Source organism: Rhinolophus sinicus, linkage group LG03 (assembly GCF_036562045.2).
Source record: "Rhinolophus sinicus isolate RSC01 linkage group LG03, ASM3656204v1, whole genome shotgun sequence".
NCBI lineage: Eukaryota > Metazoa > Chordata > Mammalia > Chiroptera > Rhinolophidae > Rhinolophus > Rhinolophus sinicus.
Genome location: NC_133753.1, coordinates 73,475,456 through 73,496,406, shown reverse-complemented (window position 1 = coordinate 73,496,406; position 20,951 = coordinate 73,475,456). Strand labels below are relative to the sequence as shown.

General features: G+C 38.2%; 1 protein-coding gene across 2 annotated transcripts in view; it reads left to right on the top strand.

Annotated features, from left to right (window-relative positions):
- The window catches only part of STXBP6 (syntaxin binding protein 6), a 236,163-nt gene that overhangs the window by 170,040 nt on the left and 45,172 nt on the right, over positions 1–20,951 (top strand). For both annotated transcript variants that reach the window (XM_074328106.1, XM_019718447.2), the window contains exons 3-4: positions 13,840–13,970; positions 14,912–15,077. In XM_074328106.1, the coding sequence (XP_074184207.1) occupies positions 13,840–13,970; positions 14,912–15,077 (297 nt within the window). The remainder of the gene's footprint in view (positions 1–13,839; positions 13,971–14,911; positions 15,078–20,951) is intronic.

Here is a 20,951-nt window from a genome sequence, read left to right as displayed (position 1 = left end):
TTTCATGCTTACAAAGTCTGTACACCAGGGCCTTCATGACCTGGCACTTGCTTACATTCATGACCTCATTCATCCTTTCCTTTCCTCAGTATTTTGCTACCCTGCTCTTCTTTCTCTTTCTCGAACATGTCAAGCTCTTTTCTGCCTTTGAGTTTTGGCATTAACTGTTGTGACCAAAAGCCTTGTACCCAAACAATGCCTGAAGGGGTAGGTCTAGATTATAGGAAGTGGTGAAATGAAACAGGGAAGATGAGGACAAATTTTAAAAAGCCATTGGAGGCATTTTTATAATTTGGAGGCATTTTCATGGGGCAATTTCTAGAGAGTGGTAAGGGGGCAGGGAGGTGATAGGTTAAGCAGTGAGTAGGTAGTAAAGCAAGCAAGGGACTCAGCACACATAACTCTTTTCTCTCACCACCACATTTCTCAAAAGAACGCATACGGTTTGAGGACTGGCTTTGTCAATAGCAGATTCTTATAGGAAAACAAAACAAAACACTAAGGATGCTCCCAGGCAAAGTGGAAAGAAGTCTGAAAAGAGGGAGCAATGGAAGCTTCTAAGAGGAGGGGTAATTAGGGAAAAGTCCAGAAGACATTGGCAGGAAGACGGCCATGAACCCAACTGGAGAATATTGCAAACAGGATATATTTGTACTTCCAAGTCCCACAGGTAGATTTTTTTATCAAAGAAAGTGTTAGAATTGCATTGAATAAATTCCCTTCTGTTATGGACTGAATGTTTCTGTTCACCCAAAATGCCTATGTTGAAACCCTAAACCCAGTGTGATGGTATTAGGAGGTGGGGCCTTTGAGAGGTGATGAGATCATGAGTGTGAAGCCCTCATGGATAAGATTAGTGCCCTTATACAAAACAGAGACCCCAGAGAGCAACTTCTCCCACTTCTGCCATTTGAGGACACAGTGGGGAAGACAACTATGAACCAGGAAGTGGGATCTTACCAAACACTATATCTGCTGGTGCCTTGATCTTGGACTTGCCAGCCTCTCCAGAACTGTGGGAAATAAATTTCAGTAGTTTAAGCCTCCCAGTCTGATACTTTGTTATAGCAGCCCAAACAGCCTAAGACAACTTCCAAGTTTACACATTGTTTCTCTGGTTGCGGGTAGTGTGATTTAATCACTCACAATAGCCTTGGAATGCACTAGTGGGATAAATGCTGAGATATACCTATCAGGGTTGTGAATTTCAGATTGGTAGTGATTCTCAAACCCTGCCATAATTATCATCATTGTTATTATTGGTTTAGTTTTTATTAAGGTATAATTACATATTGTAAGATTTACAGCTCTTAAGTATAATGAGGTTTTTACATGAGTATAAGCCCATATAAGCACCACCCATATCAACATATAGAACCTTGCCAGCACCCCGGAAGTCTTCCTTCTACTTCCATCAAAGGTAATCTCTATTTTGACTACAATTGCCATAGATTAGTTTTGTGAGTTTTTAATAGCTTTATTGAGGTATAATTGACATGCAGGAAACTTCACGTATTCAAATGGTACAATTTGGTAAGTTTTTACATGTATACACCCATGAAATCATTACCACAGTCAAAATAATGAACCTATGCATTTCCCCCAAAAGTTTCCTCATACCCCTTTGTAATCCTTTCCTGGCCCCCAGCATTCCCAAATCCCAGCGGTATCTGTAGGCAACCACTAATTTGCTTTCTGTCCCATACATGAGTTTGCATTTCCTAAAATTTTATATCAGTGGAAGCATATAGTATGTGTTCTTTTTTGGTTTTCCTTTCACTCAGCATAATTCTTTTAAGATGGATGTTTGGGTTGTTTCCAGTTTGGGGCTATTATACATAAAGCTGCTCTGAATACCAAACTAACACTTGGTATGGTCAGTCTTTCAAATTTTAGCCATTCTAATAGGTGTGTAATGTTACCTCATAGTGGTTTCAGTTTCCATTTCCCTAACAACTAATGATGTTGAGCATCATTTTTTACATCCACGTTTTCTTTAGTAAAGTGTTTGTTCAAATCTTTTGCTCATTTTTAAGAAACTGGGTTATTTTCTTTTTATTGAGTTTCAAGACTTTTTACAAACATACTCTGGATATAAGTTCTTTATCAGACAGCAATTTGCAAGTATTTTCTCCCAGTTGTGGCTTGCCTTTTCATTCTCTTGAAGAGCAGTTTTGAATTTTGATCCTACTTGATTTATTCTTTCATGAATTGTGCTTGTAGTGTCATATCTGAAAAGCCTTGCGTAGTCCAAGCTCACAAAGATTTAGTTCTGTTTTTTCCTAAAAGTTTTATAGTTTTAGGCTCTTACATTTAGGTCTCTGATCCATTTTGAGTTAATTTTTGAGTGATACAAAGTATTAGCTGAAGTTCTTTTTTTGCATTTGGATATACAGTTGTTCCAGTATCATTTGTTAAAAGAAAGAAAGAATGAAAGAAAGGAAGGAAGGAAGGAAGGAAGGAAGGAAGGAAGGAAGGAAGGAAGGAAGAAAGAAAAGAAGAAAGGAAGGAAAGGAAGGAAGAAAAGAAGAATCCTTTCTTCACTGCACTACCTTTGCACTTTTGTTGAAAAACCTATTTTCCATATATACACAGGTCTTTTTCTGTGTATTTAGACCTATTCCACTGATCTGGGTCTGTCTTGATGCCAATACCACAATGTCTTGATTAGTTTAATCTTATAACAAGTTTTTTAATCAGATAGTGTACGTCTTCCAACTTTGTTGTTTTTCTCCCTTCAGTTATTTTTGCTCTTTTAGATCATTTGCATTTCCATATGAATTTTTATAATCAATTTGTCGTATTTTACTAAAAATCTATTGGAATTTTTATTGAGGTAGTGTTAAATCTGTAGATTATACTGGGGAAAATTGATATCTTAATAATATTGAGCCTTGTAACCTATGACCACAATACAAAGTCGGACAATGACGTTTACGAACTCATCCTAGTAAAAGTGTTACACACCTCATTGCTGAATATCACTATGGTCACCTTTGAAGTACTCCCCTTGGGAAGCTATGCACTGACACCAGTGCCTAATCCACTCTTCAGAGCAATTTTGGAACTTTTTCTGGTATGGCAATGAGAGCTATCGTCATATTACCCTTGACGTCCTGAATGTCACCAAAATGTCTGCCTTTCAATATTTTCTTTATCTTCGGGTAAAGAAAGAAGTCATTGGAAACCAGATCAGGTGAGTAGGGAGGGTGTTCCAATAGTTATTTGTTTACTGGCTAAAAACTCCCTCACAGACAGTGCCATGTGAGCTGGTGCATTGTCGTGATGCAAGAGCCATGACTTGTTGGCGAAAATTTCAGGTTGTCTAACTTTTTCATGCAGCCTTTTCAGCAGTTCCAAATAGTAAACTTGGTTAACTGTTTGTCCAGTTGGTACAAATTCATAATGAATAATCCCTCTGATATCAAAAAAGTTTAGGAACATCGTTGCAACAAATTCTCGAACTTAATTGTCAGACCGCATATGTCTCTCCATTTGAATCTGTAGATCAATTTTGAGAGTATTGCCATTCCTAACAATGTTAGTCTTCCAATCTTTGAGCACTAGATGTTTTTACATTTCAATTTCTTTCTTCAATTTCAATTTCAAGTCTTCAATTTCTTTCAACAATGTCTTCTAGTTTTTAGTATACAAGTTGTGTACTTCTTTGGTTAAGTATTTCCTAAGTTTTTTATTCTTTTTGATGACATTGTAAATGGAATTTTCTTTGTTAGCCAATTAGCTACTATACCATGTTTCCCCGAAAATAAGACCTAGCCAGAAAATCAGCTCTAAGGCATCTTTTGGAGCAAAAATTAATATAAAACCCCATATTATATTATATTATATTATATTATATTATATTATATTATATTATATTAATTATATTATATTATATAAGACCAGGTCTTATATTATAGTAAAAGAAGATTGGGTCTTATATTAAGTTTTGCTCCAAAAGACACCTTAGAGCTGATTGTCTGGCTAGGTCTTATTTTCGGGGAAACAGTGTACGAGTACTAGTCGGGATTCCCCAGAGAAACAGAATCAATAGAATGTGTGTATAGAGAGGGAAAAAGGAATGAAAACAAATAAAAATTTAAAAATACGTAATATATATATATAAAATATATATACATATATTATATATAATTCCATATATACGGAATTCACTCATGAGTTATGGAGGTTGTCAAGTCCAAAAATCTGCAGGGTGGACTGATAGGCTGGAGACCCAGGAAAGAACCATGCTATGGTTCAAGTCTGTAGATCATCTGCTGGCATAATTTCTTCCTTGCTCTGGGGAAGTCAGTCTGTTGTTTTATTCTGGCCTTCAGTTGATTAAATGGGGCCCACTCACATTATGGAGTGCAATCCACCAATTTAAATGTTAATCTTAATCAAAACACCCTCACAGAAATATCCAAAGTCATGTTTGAGCCAATACCTGGCTACCATGGCCTTACCAGTTGTCACATAAAATTAACCATCACAGCTAAGACTCTCTCTTTCGTTATTTTTGTGATTTGCTTTAGAATTTATGGCATACATCTTTAACATAACATGCTTTACCTTCAAATGATGTAATACTACATGATATATAGTATGGGAACCTTCCAATAATTCATGTCCTCTTCTCCCATCCTGACATTTATGTTATTATTGTCATACATTTTACCTTCTCTTGTGTTACAAACTCCATGCTATATTATCGTTTGGAAGAAAAACTAGAGCATTGTTCAGTCTAGGGCTAATTATTCCTCACCAATGGTGCAAGATCCTGCTGAGTATTCTACCCACTGCCCCCTGAACCTTGTGGTTTTCCAGTCTGGCTGGTGGGAACAGAACTATTCCCAGCCCTATGTGAGCATGGAGTACTATTTCCTCTATTCATTTTGGATGGTTCTTTAGCCTCAGGGTCTTTCGCCTCACACAGGTGGTGAGAAGTACTCAGCTAAATACTCAAGGCCAAATTTCTGCAGATCTCTAGAGTTCTCGCTTCTTCATTACTCTGTCCTGAGAAGTTTAATCACCTTGGTTTCCCTGGGTTCTCAGCTCTGTCTCTTCAACTTAGGCAGTTTGCCAGTCTCTGCCTGGGTTCCTCCTCTTTCCACCACAGCCTGGAAAACTCTCCCAAAACAGTAAATTGGTGCAGTCATAGGGCTCACCTCATTTGTTTCCCATCTCACGGGCTGACTATCTTTCATTGTTTTACATATTTTGTCCATTTCTGGTTGCATGAGGCAGAAAGGTGGGCATAACACGCATTTCTGTTATGTAGACACAGGATTAGAATTGCTGGGTCATAGAATATATGCATGTTTAGCTTTCGTGGATATTGCCTAGAGTTTATCAAAATAAATTCAGCTAATTTTAATTGTAGATAATTTTCACTAATGTAATTGACATTCACTTTAGCCTGACCATGTTGCTAGATTTTATTCTACAATTTAACACAGTAAAGAGTGAAGATGACAAGTTCTTACTGACATCATTCACTTTTTGTAAAACTTTGGTGATGTACATCCTCATTTAAAACGCATTAGTAAAAATATTGAGTAAGAGGTGGTCGTGGTGAAGAGGGAGTAAAGCAGAAAGAGCACGTAGATGTGTCTTTGCTTGACTGACAGTTGTAATTATATTCAACAGCATATGTTTGCTAAGTAATAACAGCTTTGATTTAGTGACCTCTATGTGTAGTACCTGGTCCGTTAGAAAAGTCTTCGTTGCTCCGCCTCCTTCAAGTTTTAGTCTCTATTCTTTTCACCTTGAAGGAGGTCCACATCCACATAACAAAGAAAAGTCTTCGTTGCTCCGCCTCCTTCAAGTTTTAGTCTCTATTCTTTTCACCTTGAAGGAGGTCCACATCCACATAACAACCTTCCATGCTTCTTGTAGGCAGAATATTTCTATTAGAAAGTTATGCTCAGCAGTGGGCTCCATAGTGTCAGGGAGCATAGCACCACGCCCTGTTCTCACATGGTGGCGAGTGAGTGTCCCACGCCATAGCTGCAGAGGGACAAGGAAGTAGAGACTGCAGAAATTATTCCATCTTTTCTCACGGTCAGGGTACGTGAGCTCTAAGGATGCTTTTTAGCAGCTCTCCCAGGTAAAATATGTATTGACTTTCTACCAAGTATGACATTTCCCTGAGGAGAATTGCTGGTTGGCCCCTACCTTTCAGGATATAATGGATAGTGTTCAAGGAAAGCATAACATTAAAGGAATCTCCTTTTCAAGTTTTTATTCCCAGCCTTTGAGCTCCTTGTGGAGTAATTTAATTCATCCTTGAGTCAGGTAGCTGCCTCTTTGATGCCTTTGTCTTTAGATTCTCTGTTTGTAAATCTCTCCTAAGAATAGATCAAAAATGATGTTCGCATCTGTTCCCAGAATTGAGGAAGTAAGAGCAGAATAAGACTTTATGACTGTAGTTAACCCCTTCGTTATCTGCATCGTATATCATAGTATTTGGCATTGGATTTCGTCTCTTTCAGAAGCCAGCACAGTTCTCACAATTCTTGGTATTTACTGTCTTGGCTGGAGCATGTTTGTTGGTTGATTGGTTGTCATATTGGCATGTGACATAAAAGCTCTGCATTTTTAAAATAATGCTGTCTCTTTAAACAATTATACGCATAAATCAGACATGTTATACCCTTTCCAAGTAAACTATGAAGTCACAATAACTAATATTAGCCAGGTTTTATAATTCGCTGTATGCTTACCCTTTACCCAGAATGCATGCAAATTGATTTTCTCCTTAGGTCTATAGGAAAAAGTCTACAGAAATTTAAAAAATCAAACACAATGGGAAGCCTTGGCTTGCTGAATCTCAAGCCTGAAATCATGTTTTAGGGAGGCTGAAACAAACACAATTGCTTAAGAGAGATGCTGCTAGAATAAGGATTGCAGGAAAAGAGGTTTTTAAAGAGATTTTTAACCCCCAAATTTCTCTGTCTAGTCTCCTGATATCTCTGTAATTTCTTGGTTTTTACCATTTTTTCTACTCTCCGTAGTTCTCAGGATGCCACTCTTTTCCAGCAAGATAGTAGTTCAAATCCCTTAAAATTGTGGCTTGATCTTGAAACAGGACAATTGAACCTGCAATAAGTTTTTGGTTTATTCATGATTTCTGGTGGAAACTGTTCTTCCTTTTGTTGAGGAGCCATTCATTTATTCAGTCATTCATTCATGAATCGGTACTTTGCGCATCAATTTATGATATAGAGGACATGGTGGTACTAGGCTGGAGAGGGCAGTACTAGTCTTGCAGTGGGGAACTCAAGCCTTCTGGGGATTTAGCTTCCTGATTCTAGGCTAATGATTTAACAGCCCAAGACTCCCTGTGGTGTACCTGAGCCTGTGGTTGACTTAAAAAGTAGAATATTTTTTTGAAATAAAAACCTACGTATTTTTACAGTTTAAAAGAAAAAGTAAAATTATGAACAAAGTAAAGAAGATTAAAATTGGAGGGTCTAGGTTTTAGAAGTACCTATTAGATTTCATATTGGCATGTGACATAAAAGTGCATTTTAAAATAATGCTGTCTCCTTATTGGTAATTTGGAAATATTTAAACCAGAGAGTAGTTCCTACAAAGTTGGTATAGGGAGATTGCTTGCTCTATTAATATGTAGTTGTTAACCATGCTCTATATGGTGCTTCACCTTCATAGTAAAATCATCCTTCCTAAGGAATGCATGCTGCAAGACATTTCTTATTCTTCTCCTTCTAATAAAGGACCTATCCAGACTTCCATACAAGAAAGCAGTTTCCCATAGAAATGGTTCCTTTCTCAGTAGCTCTTTGGAGAAATTTCTTAGATTTTCAATCTCCTTCTTCTCCTCATCTTCCTCCTTTAATTTGGAGATGAGAATGTCATACAGGTACAGGCCTAGGAACTAGTGATACTAAATAAGGACATTTTTTATGTGGAAAACTTTCTTTGTGATTATCCCCTCTGTAGACTAAGAAAGTCTGTCTTTAATAAATAAACCTCAATGCTCTATGCACTTATTCTCTACTTCCCTCCCCTCCCCAGGGAGTGTTGAAGAGCAGCCTACATTCTTCCTCACTGGCTTGGTGTTCATGCCAGAAATGCCACCATTTTTGTTGTTGCATCTGCTGTTTATTTAGATTAAAATTTTCTTCCTAAAACATGCAGATTTAAGAATAAATTTTGAGGCTCATTTGAGTCCTGTCAGGAATCCGGCCAGTACCTTAGATAGGGAGGAGAGGGATAGGGCTCCAGAGACAAACTTGGCCATGTTGGGACTTGATCTGGTTGAAGCCTGTGGAGTATAAACGTTTACCATGTCTTCAATGATAACACACTTAGAGAAATACTGTGAGAAGCAAATGATCAATCCTGTGTGGAGAGCACCATGCTCTCTTTCCTACTAACCCTAGCAGTGATGGTGTTTCACTATTATGAATGTATCTGAGGTAACAATCTAGGTATTTTTGCTTTGAAGTTTTGTAAGCATTCATCCATCTCACCAGGTGAAATAGCTGATGCAGCCTCCGACCTGGTATTTATTTCTCCATAGATTCTATGACATCCACGTAGAAGTACCATACATTAGAGTTTTGGAAGAGTGTTCAAGAAACAAGTGTAGAATAATAATTTCTCACCTTGGTCTGTTAGCTCTCTTCTTCACCATATCAGCACCCAGAAAGCATGCTCAAGTTTGCTTTTATTTCCTGAACCACATTTCAGAGGTATTTTTGTTTTGTTTTGTTTTTTAATCTTTCATGTCAGTCACCTCTGACACAGCCAAAGAGCTGCCCTGATAAGATTCTATGTGGACATCACTTCTTTCCCTGTCTACAAATTGTTTATTTCTCATCAGCAGTCTCATCAGACATTTTAAGGGTCTAGGAAGAACAAAATGTCTCATCAGACATTTTGAAATCAAAATGTCTGGCTATTAGATTCCAGCAGAGCAGAGAGCTAAGGTTTACCACAAAACCCTGACCTTCACTTAGCTGTAAGATAACGCTAGGAGTAAACATAATGAAATTTTAAGGTAAGTATATAGGTGTGGTAAATTCTGCATTTTAGCTGCCTAGCCTCAATATCAAACTATATAGATACAATTTGTTCTTCATCATCATTTTTTTCTTTGAGACAGAAATGACCACATAAACTTATATGATGGTTCAATCTGAGTTTAATGTGTATAGAAAATGTCTGTACAAATGTTAGTAAGTATGCAAAAACACCTATGAAAAATGAGATAGAGGATATAGAAGTGGTGAGTAATCATTTAGTTTATATGCTGATTATTTGTTTCCTTTATAATAATATTTTAAGACTGAGATTAGATATTTTGTATCTTAAGCAAAATTTATTTTCTTGTTTGGAATAATTCAGAAATGATGCTGTGAATAATGAGGTTGTAGGGGAGAGTATGGCTTTTTTAAAAAAACAAGTGATCGCTCAGACATTGAATCTAGAAATGGAAGATCAGTCTCTTAATCGTTGATAGTGACTCTTCTACTACTTCGCATAACATGCAAGTAACTTGCATTTCTGTCTTTCCTTTCCTCATCAGTCTTTCCCCCTCCTTCACCAACTCCTGACTCACTGCAAGACCAGATTTGATCTAAGATGGTGCTTTGCTATTGTCCGGCATATTGGTTTTTAATTAAATAGTTATCTGATGGGGCAAAAACAAAGCTGACAGTCTTCACTTCTTGACTGTCTTATTTTTGTACAATGTTTCCTGGAGGGACCACTTTTCAGAAGACCTCGTTAGGCCATTTGTTCATGAGATAGAGATGTTATACCACTTGAGTAATGATATTTCAAACATAATAGTTTCTATCACAGCTGAGATGTAGAACAAGTCTACATGAAAGCTGAAGAGGAGGCGTGCAGCCATGGAAACCATATTCTTTTTATCAGATCTGATAGCAGAAGGACCTGGATTTGGTTGGCCCAGATACTTCTGCCTTCCTCTGATAACATCAGAGAAAGCAGTGGGTGGCAGGGATGGGAATGAGTGGAAAACAAAACAAAACAAAAGCAAAACAAAACAAAACAAAAATCAGGTTTAGAGAACCCCAAAACTTGACTTACTGAGTTCCAATGCTTATGAAGCAGTAGCCTTAGAGAAGACATTTTTGGTTAAGTGTTCTGACTATATCTATGAGAATACTTATGTTGTAATAGTTTTTAAACACCTATCTACACTTGCTTATTATCATTTTGCCATAGGGAAGATATCAGAAGCCAAGCCTTCTACTGACAACTCTCTAATTTGAAATTGATAGCATTTATGTTTTCATTTTTTTTCAGTTATATTTTTTACATTATTTTCTATTTAATGTAGGCAGAGCCATATCTATTTATGGCCTTAACATATGTTTTTTTTCATGAACTTATTTAAATAAAAAAGCGAGTTTATTTAAAGGGAAATATTAAGGAAATAGCAGTTCAGGATATTGTCAAAATCACAACAGTAATATCATTATTAGAACAAAATGATTCAGTTAATCTTTATGTAATGAGCATCTCACACCCAGTAAAATGTGGCATTTGACAATGAAGTGAAAAGCTATAATGGAAAGATCAATAGGCTTTTAAGTTCATTGTTTAAGTTGCAGTTTTTCCATTCATTAACAGTATTACTTTGGTAAGTCAGCGCTTTCTGTGCCGGAAGCTATGTCAAAGAGACTTTTAAAAGTTTCAAATGCTGTGGAAAATGTAATTTGTTCTTATGTCAATTTATAGGCTCCTACATCCCAAGCTGGTACATGTAGCTTAGAAGACCTGTGTGGGGATTTATCCACATTTTACATGTTTCGACTAAATGAACATGATAGCAATGTGGTTTTTGTTCTGCACAAATATGTCAGAAAAGCAAATGTTGAATATTTTATATAGGCTTGAAATACATCTGTTTTGAAAAGATCAGAGTTCACTGAAAGAACTAACATGGTAGAAGAAACTACTCAGCTAAAATGATCACAGAAGTTTTTTTTTTTTTCTATGGAGTTGACATGTAAACTGAAATCTGAATAGTGAATAAGAGACAACCATACGGTGGGAGTAGGGAACAGCGGACTGGGCTGATTCTTGGTGGTCTATAGTATTACCTGGGAGTATCATGCCCATCCCACCCCTTTAAATGCCTATATGTTTGCCTTTTCCTCATGAATGTTGAAGGCATGACAGAATTGCCCTGGTAACCTGGACTTTAAAGTTATTCAAAATAATGAATATGGAGTCTATTGTAGGGGGTAGGTGGACATACAGCACTATGATATTACTGATCCAGGTCTTTAGGTTGCATTTTCAAGGTATGCTATCGATTAGCTTTCCTTTGGAAGAAGATAAATTACTATTTTTTACTAGACATCTGGAATTTGACTGACTTATTTTTTTGTCAGCTATAGACCCTGAAAAGCTCAAAACAAGGAAAGGGTTAAAACATGACTCTTCAAGCACAGAACTCAGAAAGCCTGGCAGTGGTGTGTTTCTGCAAGTGTTTTGATTTCAGGAGAGGAAAGTCTTTACTTAACTCTATAGAATGTGTGTATAATAATATAATTTTAAGGCACCTGCTTCAAAATAGAAACTGGGATGGTGGAGATAATAACAATAAACAAAAGTTAAACCAAACCGGGCTCAGTGCCCAGGAAAACTACCCAGATTCTAAGAATTGGGCAAGGAATAAACCAACAGGAGGGGAAGAGGCGGGGATGGATGGAGTTGTAACTGCCTCCATTAAAAATGACCTCTTAGCAGTGTGATCACTGTTGAGCAATTCTGTGGGGCATTTGTCCTGTGGGTGGGGTTCCTGCCTTTCTTATTTCAGTGACAAGCTTCCAATGGAACTTGCCTTCTTAAAATGTCAGTCCTACACATGCCAATAATTACAGCGATCATGCATTGTGTTTGAGCTTTTATAATTCTGTAAACTACTTGGAAACAAATGGGCCAGAAGAAAAATAGGAGCTCCTAGCAACTTTAACTGAAGTTACAAGGAAAATGTTCAGGTTTCCTAGGCTGCTTAAATGTCATGTGATTTACATAAACAAAGGAGGAAATCCTCTTGGTGTGTTTAGGGATGTGTGTCTAATACAGGAACCCATGTTTTCCTGTTATTGAAAAGCATCCTTTAATCTTTTAAGCACATTTTAGGACCTGCATGTATTCCAGGTGTGTTGTTTCCTTTAATATTAAAACACAAGAGTAGGGCATGACCATCAGAAAAACCTGTTAGTTCTTCCTCTGTGTTATAAGAGACACAAAAACAATGAATTAAATTAAATGGGTGGACAGAGCCGTGGGCAGACTGGTAATATTGCCTGAATTTAGTTAGTGGAATGGTTATTCCTAATGGGACTTAACTGGCTTATACATGGAGCTGTAGGCCAGAGAGGCTATTTGTGAATAGAAGACTATACAATTTCTTCTGATTGTGGGAGTTAAGGGGATGATGTCTTTTTAACCATGAAAGTAAATGTAATTGGTGTGAAATGTTCAGAAGCTTTTAGCCAAATATAACTGAAATAACAGGCAATAAACCTAAGCATTATTTGAAATTAAAAGATATATATTTGGCTAAATTCTCGTTGAGAGCAAAGAGATAAGATTGTACTAAAGTCATACAAACAGTCTTCAGTCCTGGAACCATAGGGATTCTCATCAGACCTAAAAGCAGGGTGCCCATGTTTCATCCTCCTCTTGGTCCCTGCTTTCCGGACCCCAGACACATTAATGCAGTAAACTCCGGCTTGCATGAAGGAGAGTCTTCTTACCACCAACCATGACTGGAGTAGGTACTTTCTGCCCTTCATCCCTCAAGGATTCCTTTTGCCATCTGTTGAGCATCTGCATAGTTATTTGAAAATGTGGAATCTGTGGGGTTATTTGAAACAAAGAAAGAGTGTGCCACTGATTCACAGTTTCATTAGGTTGCATTCAGTATGACAAGTAGTGCTTTCCACTTTTCCGAGTTCCTTTAATTGCATCATTCCTATTAAATTTTACAATTTCTCCTTATAACTACTTCTCCACTCTTGAGGCTCTAAATCATGAAGTAAACAGATGCAGAAATATCCCAGGTGACTTTCTCCTGGTGGCTGGTGCTTGACCTCTGTCTGAGAGGGGACGCTGTCCATCCCCAGCATGACTAAGGCTGGGAGGAGAATCTGTCCTGGTCCTGCAGGTGTGGTGACCTCAGGAATTCATGGGGGGAGGGAGGTGCACCCAGAATGCCAGATACAGTCAGAATCAGATGCAAACTTGATACAAACTGGACTGTATTTTAAAGCCAAATGGTTCTTTTTTTTTTTTTTTAAATGAGGTATTATTCCTTATCATTAAAGCCTGAGATATTTACACTGGATGATAAAATTAGAACTATGTATTGCAGTTCCCTACTTGAACCAGTAACCTCCCCTTCCTTTAAAATTCAGCCTTTCCCAGTGACTCCTACCTGCTACCTGTCAGCCCTGTGTGCTTCTTTCCTGAAGTTGGTCATTGTACACTTGTAGCCTCCATTAAAGGTGCTTGACATTGTTCGGCTGTGTTCAGTTTGAATGGATGAAAACATAAATGAAGCAGCCCTTACAATTATAATTGTCTTGTAATTGCTTGAGAGTGGAGATTATAACTTCTATTTCTTTTGAGTTCATCTCTCACCAAAGGCACACATATTTCTCCTCTTGATAGATAGATCTCTATATTTCTATGGATGTAAATATAAATATATTTCTCTCTCGCTCTCATTTTACATATGCATGTAGGTGTGAGATAGAAACACCACTGACTGAGGAAACAAACCAACCTGTACACCCACTAATCCAAGTGGTCTTTTCTTGGCAGTGACAAATAAGAAACCCACACAGGCGTCCATCACGAAGGTCAAACAGTTTGAAGGCTCCACGTCGTTTGTGCGAAGATCACAGTGGATGCTTGAGCAGCTTCGTCAGGTGAATGGCATCGATCCTAATCGGGTGAGTGGCCTGTCCAGGGTTAAGCAAAGGCATTCTCTTCACACAACGACTCTTCCATTGACCTTGGTGTGGTGGTGATTGTCTGAGTCATTTTTAACAAAACAATTCCTCTATTTCAGTTACATGACTCAGACTTTCTGATTTCTGTGCCCTACTTATGGGGAATTATAAATCTTTTCATCATGTTTGATGCAGGATCAGGGGATACATAGTGAAGAAATGCTACCTCCTGTAATATGTTTGTCAGCAAAGTGCAAAGAGCCGAGTTCAGATATCATGCCCATGGTTATAAATATGAAAACCCATGTTCATTCAAGCTTCATTTATCTCCTAATGCCACCAATGATGAAGTTTGTTTGTCCCTCAAAAAAATAAATAAATAAATAAATGGCACCTTAAAAGTTATGTATTAGGAGTCTATTGGATTTAACATGAGAAACATTTTGTGGTAGAGTTATTTATTCAAAGTACATTCCCTTTTACTCGCACACATTCACATACAAAACATCAACAATGAGGAAAAGTAAAATGTAAATTCTAAGTATATGCTGAAATAATGAGGGGGAGATTTTTCCTGCCAAAGGCTAGGGGCAAGATTAATATGGTTCAGTGCTGAGAAGCTGAAGGAATTATGTTCCGAGTAATTGGGAAGGCAATATTTCACCTGAATTCTGACAGAAGTAAGTGTGTTGTAGCCTATCGGCACTTCTGTGATCTAAGCTTCCTAGGGACGTCTTTACATACTGCAAGATTTGAGGTTTGCTTGATAAACAGAAAAAGGTGGACTCTCCATGCACTTGGGTGCTAATAAAGAGGAGATTCAGGATTAGGACCCAAGTTCTGAAAGGTGTTTTAGCCTGTATGAGTCTTTTGTTGGGCGTAAGCCAGAAACAGAAGTTTTTGTACATTGAGATCAGTAGTTATTTCACTGTCTTTTCCAGGATTCTGCAGAGTTTGATTTGTTGTTTGAAAATGCTTTTGACCAGTGGGTAGCCAGCACAGCCTCAGAAAAATGCACCTTCTTCCAGATCTTGCACCACACCTGCCAGAGGTACCTCACGGACAGGAAGCCGGAGTTCATTAACTGCCAATCCAAAATCATGGGAGGTGAGTGGGCATTTGTGTGACTTCAGTCATCCCATTTCCTTAGACTCACTTTTACATAAAAGTCAGCTGTTCTGCAGCATAAAGACAAAAAGACAAAAAAAGAATCAAGATGCTCAGAGCTAGACAGCATGAGAACCATCCTGGGGAGTTCTTTGTTAAATCTAGACACAGGGTGTGTTTTCACTCTTATCCAAAAGTTGGTCTTTTTAGAAGATTTAGCCACTTAGCTAATATTATTTGTACTATGACAACAAACCTGTCCATTTATTAGAAAAACGTTTCAGTTGTGTTTCCTTACTACCATTTCTATAATTTCATCGCAGAACCCTGGTGTCTGGCTTGCTTTTTTCTCAAGATATTTTATAAGTATTAATATAAAAATTCTTACAGATATAGTCCTTTTCTTTCAAATAGCCATTAGTCTCACATTTATTTCTTGAATGGCATACAGAGCTGAGTTAGGATGAGTGCTATAAGTCAGCTTTAAGAGCTGAGCACCAGTGTTGGCAAGTTAACGAGAAACATTTAAGAGGGTGCTGGACGCATTTCTTTCAGGTGGCATTTCTTTTTAGGGAATTGAAACTGTGCTAAAAATATCAAAGCCTTGCCAATCACTCTGTGAGTTGAAGAAGAGAGTTTGTATCATTGGGTCTTTTTGCTCACCTGATCTCCTGGCTTTGAAAGAATTTTTTTTAAATACACCAACTTTAATCTTAATCAAATGTCAAATGTAGGTCACATTAGAGGCATTACATATTCCCTTTGAGCTGTATATATCTTTCATATGAACATTGGGCAGAACTCCATTATTCTGTCCTAGAAACTGATGTACTCACTGTCATTTTGTCATTAGTCTCCCAGACGTTGTATGGAGCAGACACTGTCCAATTCTTATTATTCACTGAAGTGTTAGTGTTCCTCTTAAACAGGAAGTTGCTTGTATCATAAGAACCATGAAAAGTCTTCCTTAGGCATTGATGTGGAATCATTTTGTATTTCCTCTATTTAGTCCTAGAAAAATATAGAAGAGGTGATGAATAGGGCATCTTTTCTCCAAAGTGGCCACATCCTATGTACAAAAGTGAGAAGCATTAGACATAGATGTTAAAAGGAAAGGGAATAGCAAACACTAACCCCTTACTATTTAGAAAATACAATGAGATATAGCTTTCTGTCATGTCGGTGCCATCAACACTCTTCAAATGAATCCTGCTTTCAAAGCCAGCCCTAACAAACTTGGCAAAAGGTCAAAGTGTACCAAGCTTAGAACCACAGAAGGCGCCATGAATATGTAAAGTACCTGCTATGAACTATTTTCCCCATCAGTGTCAGTATGTTCAGTAGCTTGCATGGCTAGCACTTAAGCACAGAGTCTCCTCTAAAAATAATGTGACATGGATTTGAAATTTCTGTTGCCCTTAGTGATAGACTCCCTTGAGTCTTTCACTTCTCCACGTTCCATCCTGAGCACCTAGAGACCGGAAACAAAAGCAGTGCCAGAGGAACTACTACTTTTCCTCAGATTGGAAATGTGAGGTGGAAGCAAGGGGGCCATAGACTCACTCCACTGTCCTTGCAAAAGAAACGAACCACCTACTTCCTGCTAAGGTTAGGGCAGCTGGGGTGACCATTCTCTTCCTCGTCCCCTAAGGGTTGGCGCTAGGCAGTCCCTCTTTTCTCTTGCCTCTGAAGCGCTCATTTCTTCTCTCAGAACAGGTCCTCTCATTCTTTTAGTCACTCTTGGTTCATCATCCAATCCTACAACAAGTAAGTACTAAGTACCAAGTATGAGCCGGTCACTGGGGTACATCCTGGATATGGAGAGTAGTTCCATATTTGATCTCTTAATTGACCCTCTTTGCTGTGACCCAAATCCCAAATCCCAGACTGGCAGATCCATAACAAACTTTCTGGGTGCTCTTCATTTACATTTTTTTAAAAATTTATTGGGGTGACAATTGTTAGTAAAATTACATAGATTTCAGGCGTACAATTCTGTATTACATCATCTATAAATCCCATTGTGTGTTCACCACCCAGAGTCAGTTCTCCTTCCATCACCATATATTTAATCCCCTTTACCCTCATCCACCACCCCTCTCCGCCCTTACCCTCTGGTAACCACTAAACTATTGTCTGTGTCTATGAGTTTCTGTTTCTCATTTGTTTGTCTTGTTCTTTTGTTGTCTTCATTTACTTTTGTGAATATCTTCAGACGTTCCACACAGTCCCACCCAGCTGCTTCTGTCAGCCATTGCCCTGGTCCTTCTGATGTTTCTAGTCCCCTATGAACCCCAAATTATGCAGAGTTGAGACAGGAATCCATATAGCCAATATTAAATGGTTGCTATGTGTATAGGAAAAGATCGTTTTCCTGCAGTAAGAAAAAGAATAAGTTAAGTGCCAGAATTGACTCTGTTTTGTCATGGTGGGTGTGTCTCTCATCTTCTTTAGATCTCAGTTTTCCCGAGTGTAATATGTGGAGATTTGCCTAGATGGTATCTGAATTTCCTTTCAGTTCTATCATTTTCAGCATCTGTAATTCCTAAGGCATAGCTTTATGGCATAGGTTAATCACTTTTTTTAATTTAAGAATCAAACAAAAGTAATAGTGCAGTTAAATGTTGACTGGTCCTGGATTCCTAAAGAAGGCAACAAAAGTTTGAATTAACAGCCTGTAATTTGTTGGCAGCACACATGTCCTTAGTGAGTGCAGCCTGTCTTATTTAAACAGTTGCTTATCCTTGATAACAGTGGTACCAACACACCCTAATTAATTAGCGTGCTGATTCCTCTTCCTTTCTGCCAGCTATCACAATTCTGAGACTTAAAAACTGTAGTCACTACGTTCTGACCCTTTTAATTTGGGGGTAGGGTACCACCTACCCCATCTTCTGATCTTCATTTTCTCATCTTCCGGTGAAATCTGTTCCCAATTTCACAGTATCTTTTGGTCTCTTCTTATAGTGTGGGCCACAAGTCCTAGACACAATTGTTTACCGTGAAATGTGACAGCTTTTGTAATTTTAGAAAACGAATAGGGTGTTGGTGTTGGTTTGCTGCCCTACACCAGGCTCTTAATATGTTATCTCATTTAGCTTTTACAGCAGCCTTTGGAAATACAATTTATTATCTAAATTTTACAGAGAAGGAAATAGGACCAGAGAGATTATTAAATAGCTGGCCAAGGGTCATCTATCTGGTAAGTGGCAGAGATGAAATTCAAACACAGGCTCATTCTGCACTAAAAGTACTTTCCTGGGGCCACTGAGTGCCACACTCCAGGGAACACTATTGACGTCTTTACTGTGAATGGTGTCCCCTGGAATTGTGCAGGAAGTTTTGGAAATACTTTAGCCAATACATTCTTACGTGTTCAAAAAGGGAGGTAAGACAAGAGAGATCACGAGCAATTTTAACTTTCTTCCTAGTTTTATCACAGACATGTAATTAAGATAATAACTCTCATGCAACTGTTTTTGTCCTAAGAATGAGGGCGTCACCAGGGACCTTTCAAATCCACTCGCTTTTTGTTTTTTTGTTTGTTTTTGTTTATCAGAATTTCATTACCTTAAGGAAATGAAAGTGAGGCCATTTTAGTGAGTAGGGAAGGTGGTGGAACCCAGGCCACTCACCAGGCCTCTCAGATACTCTGCATCCAGTCCGGCCCTGTCACTGGGAAAACTGAGGCCCAGTGATTTTGAATGACTTTACCAAGATCAGAGGACTGGGAGCCAGTCTGCCTGACTCCCACTGAAGCACACTTTCTTTAATACTAGTTCAAATAGGGTTATCATTTAAGCATCAGCAATTCCATGCAGTTCTTCTCTTGTATGTATTGACTGTATATACCATATGACAGGTTTTTCTTTTTCCCTTGGGGAGAGTCAGTTACACAGAAGTGAATTCTTTGGTATATTTGAAATTCTCTCCTTGAAACATTGTTCCTCATCCCAGAGGACCAACTAGGAAGCTTTGATCTTGTGATGCTTGTTATAGGACCCAGGAGACACGTGTAAGGTCTACAGGGTTAAATGAAAGCCCTCATAAACTAGAAGTAGGCAGGATGCTCTCAGCAAGTGTTAGGGGGAAGCAGTGGTTTCTTCTCATGCCTCTGTCAACATCTTCTCTTCTCTGGATGGTTGGAGGACTGGTAAGCTAGGACAAAGTCCTCAAGCCTTGGTCATTCCTAACCTCTTAACTTTATCTCTCTCTTAGTTCATTAAAGATTGGTCACCTTCAAAACTGCAAAGCCATTAATTTAGTTGCCGGGTCTCTAAGTTACTAAGAAACCTACAGAGACTGCAGGTAGAGGCGTGGGGCCAGACTGGCTGCTGACGTGTGACATGACATCATGAATGCCAGGGGTCTAAAAGTGAAGACTTAGGTTTATATAGGTTGCATTTACTTCTGAGATGGTAACTTTGTTCTGTCTGTTTATTGTAAACAGAGATGATTTTATACGGTTATATATGTGATAACATATTTGTACTTCCACGATAACTCGAAGGAGATAATCACATGTGTAGAACTTTAGACTCCAAAAGTGACACTTGCTTTCAACTACTTCATTTCAAAGAAACATGGTCTGTCCCAAATAGTAGCATCAGTTTAGACACTGGGCATGTTACCTTATGTCCAGGTCTCAACACGGACTTTGTTGTTTTGCTTTCTTCATTCTTCTTACTAAAATGGGAGCAAATCCCACATGACACCATTGCTGCGTTCTTTACACTGAACTTTTGTAGTGATTACTGTTGGTCTATTTTTTTTTTTTTACCTAGTACTGTGAACTGTGGAAATCTTTAGTGGTATTGCCCTCTGTGTTAGAGCCACAAGGTAGATATTTTAGGAACCTGTTTTCTTTTTCAATAAGTATTGTACAGTAAGTTTTGTGCCCCAAAACATGATTTATTCTTCAAGGTGAGGTTCTGTACAAACTAAAGCACCTCCTAGCATTTTTATTGAATTCTAAGCCCAAACACCCTTGGCTAACTCATTCAACTAACCTCTTCCTCTTTCACCTGTTTTAGACGGGTCATCCTTCAGTGAGTCCCACCTGTATTGTTTGAGGTCCACTTGTGCACATTTCCTCATTGATTCCACAAGCATTTACTCAGCACATCTGCCTGTGAATATCCAACAACAAAATAGGCACCTTCACTGACTTTACTTACCTTTCTGGGGGGCCATCAGATGTAAATATACATAAAACAATGCCATAACGCAGAGGTGATCACTGAGCTGCGTTTTAAAGGATGATTAGTAGCTTCCAGATAGACAAGGGAAGAATGAAATGAGCTCTCTCTTATTGCAACAATTTTAGTTAATGTTAGCTATGCTCAGAATTTGGAATGTGGCAGACTGTTTCTTCATGAAACAGGCTATTTTGAAGTGCCATATATTTTCATCATCATCGAAGTTATTTTTTAAGTATTGCCCATCTATGTACAGCCCTTCAGATGGTAGGAAAAGCCCAGACTTCTGAGGTCTATTAAAATTCCAGGGACACAAATGTCTCTGATATCTCCTTCATGGCAGTCTGGCCCTCTGATTGGTATGCTAAATGAAAACCGAATGGTTTTACTCTGGATTCCCCTGGGATGGAATAGAATCTCAGCACTCAAAGTGTGACTTTGTATTGTAGTTTCCTTCCAAACAATGCGGGATCATCTCTGGGTGACGCGTGCAAATATTTCACTTTGTGAGTGCCCTGGGCATGGGTACGTGTAAGGTGAGGTAACAAATTCTAAAAAAGAACGCACATGTGCATCATAACAGGGTTCTTAGGAAAAGAAAGGTGATGGATATGGTCATTCTTACTCCCGTTATATTAATATAGTATACTCATGAACTGCATGACGACATTTCAGT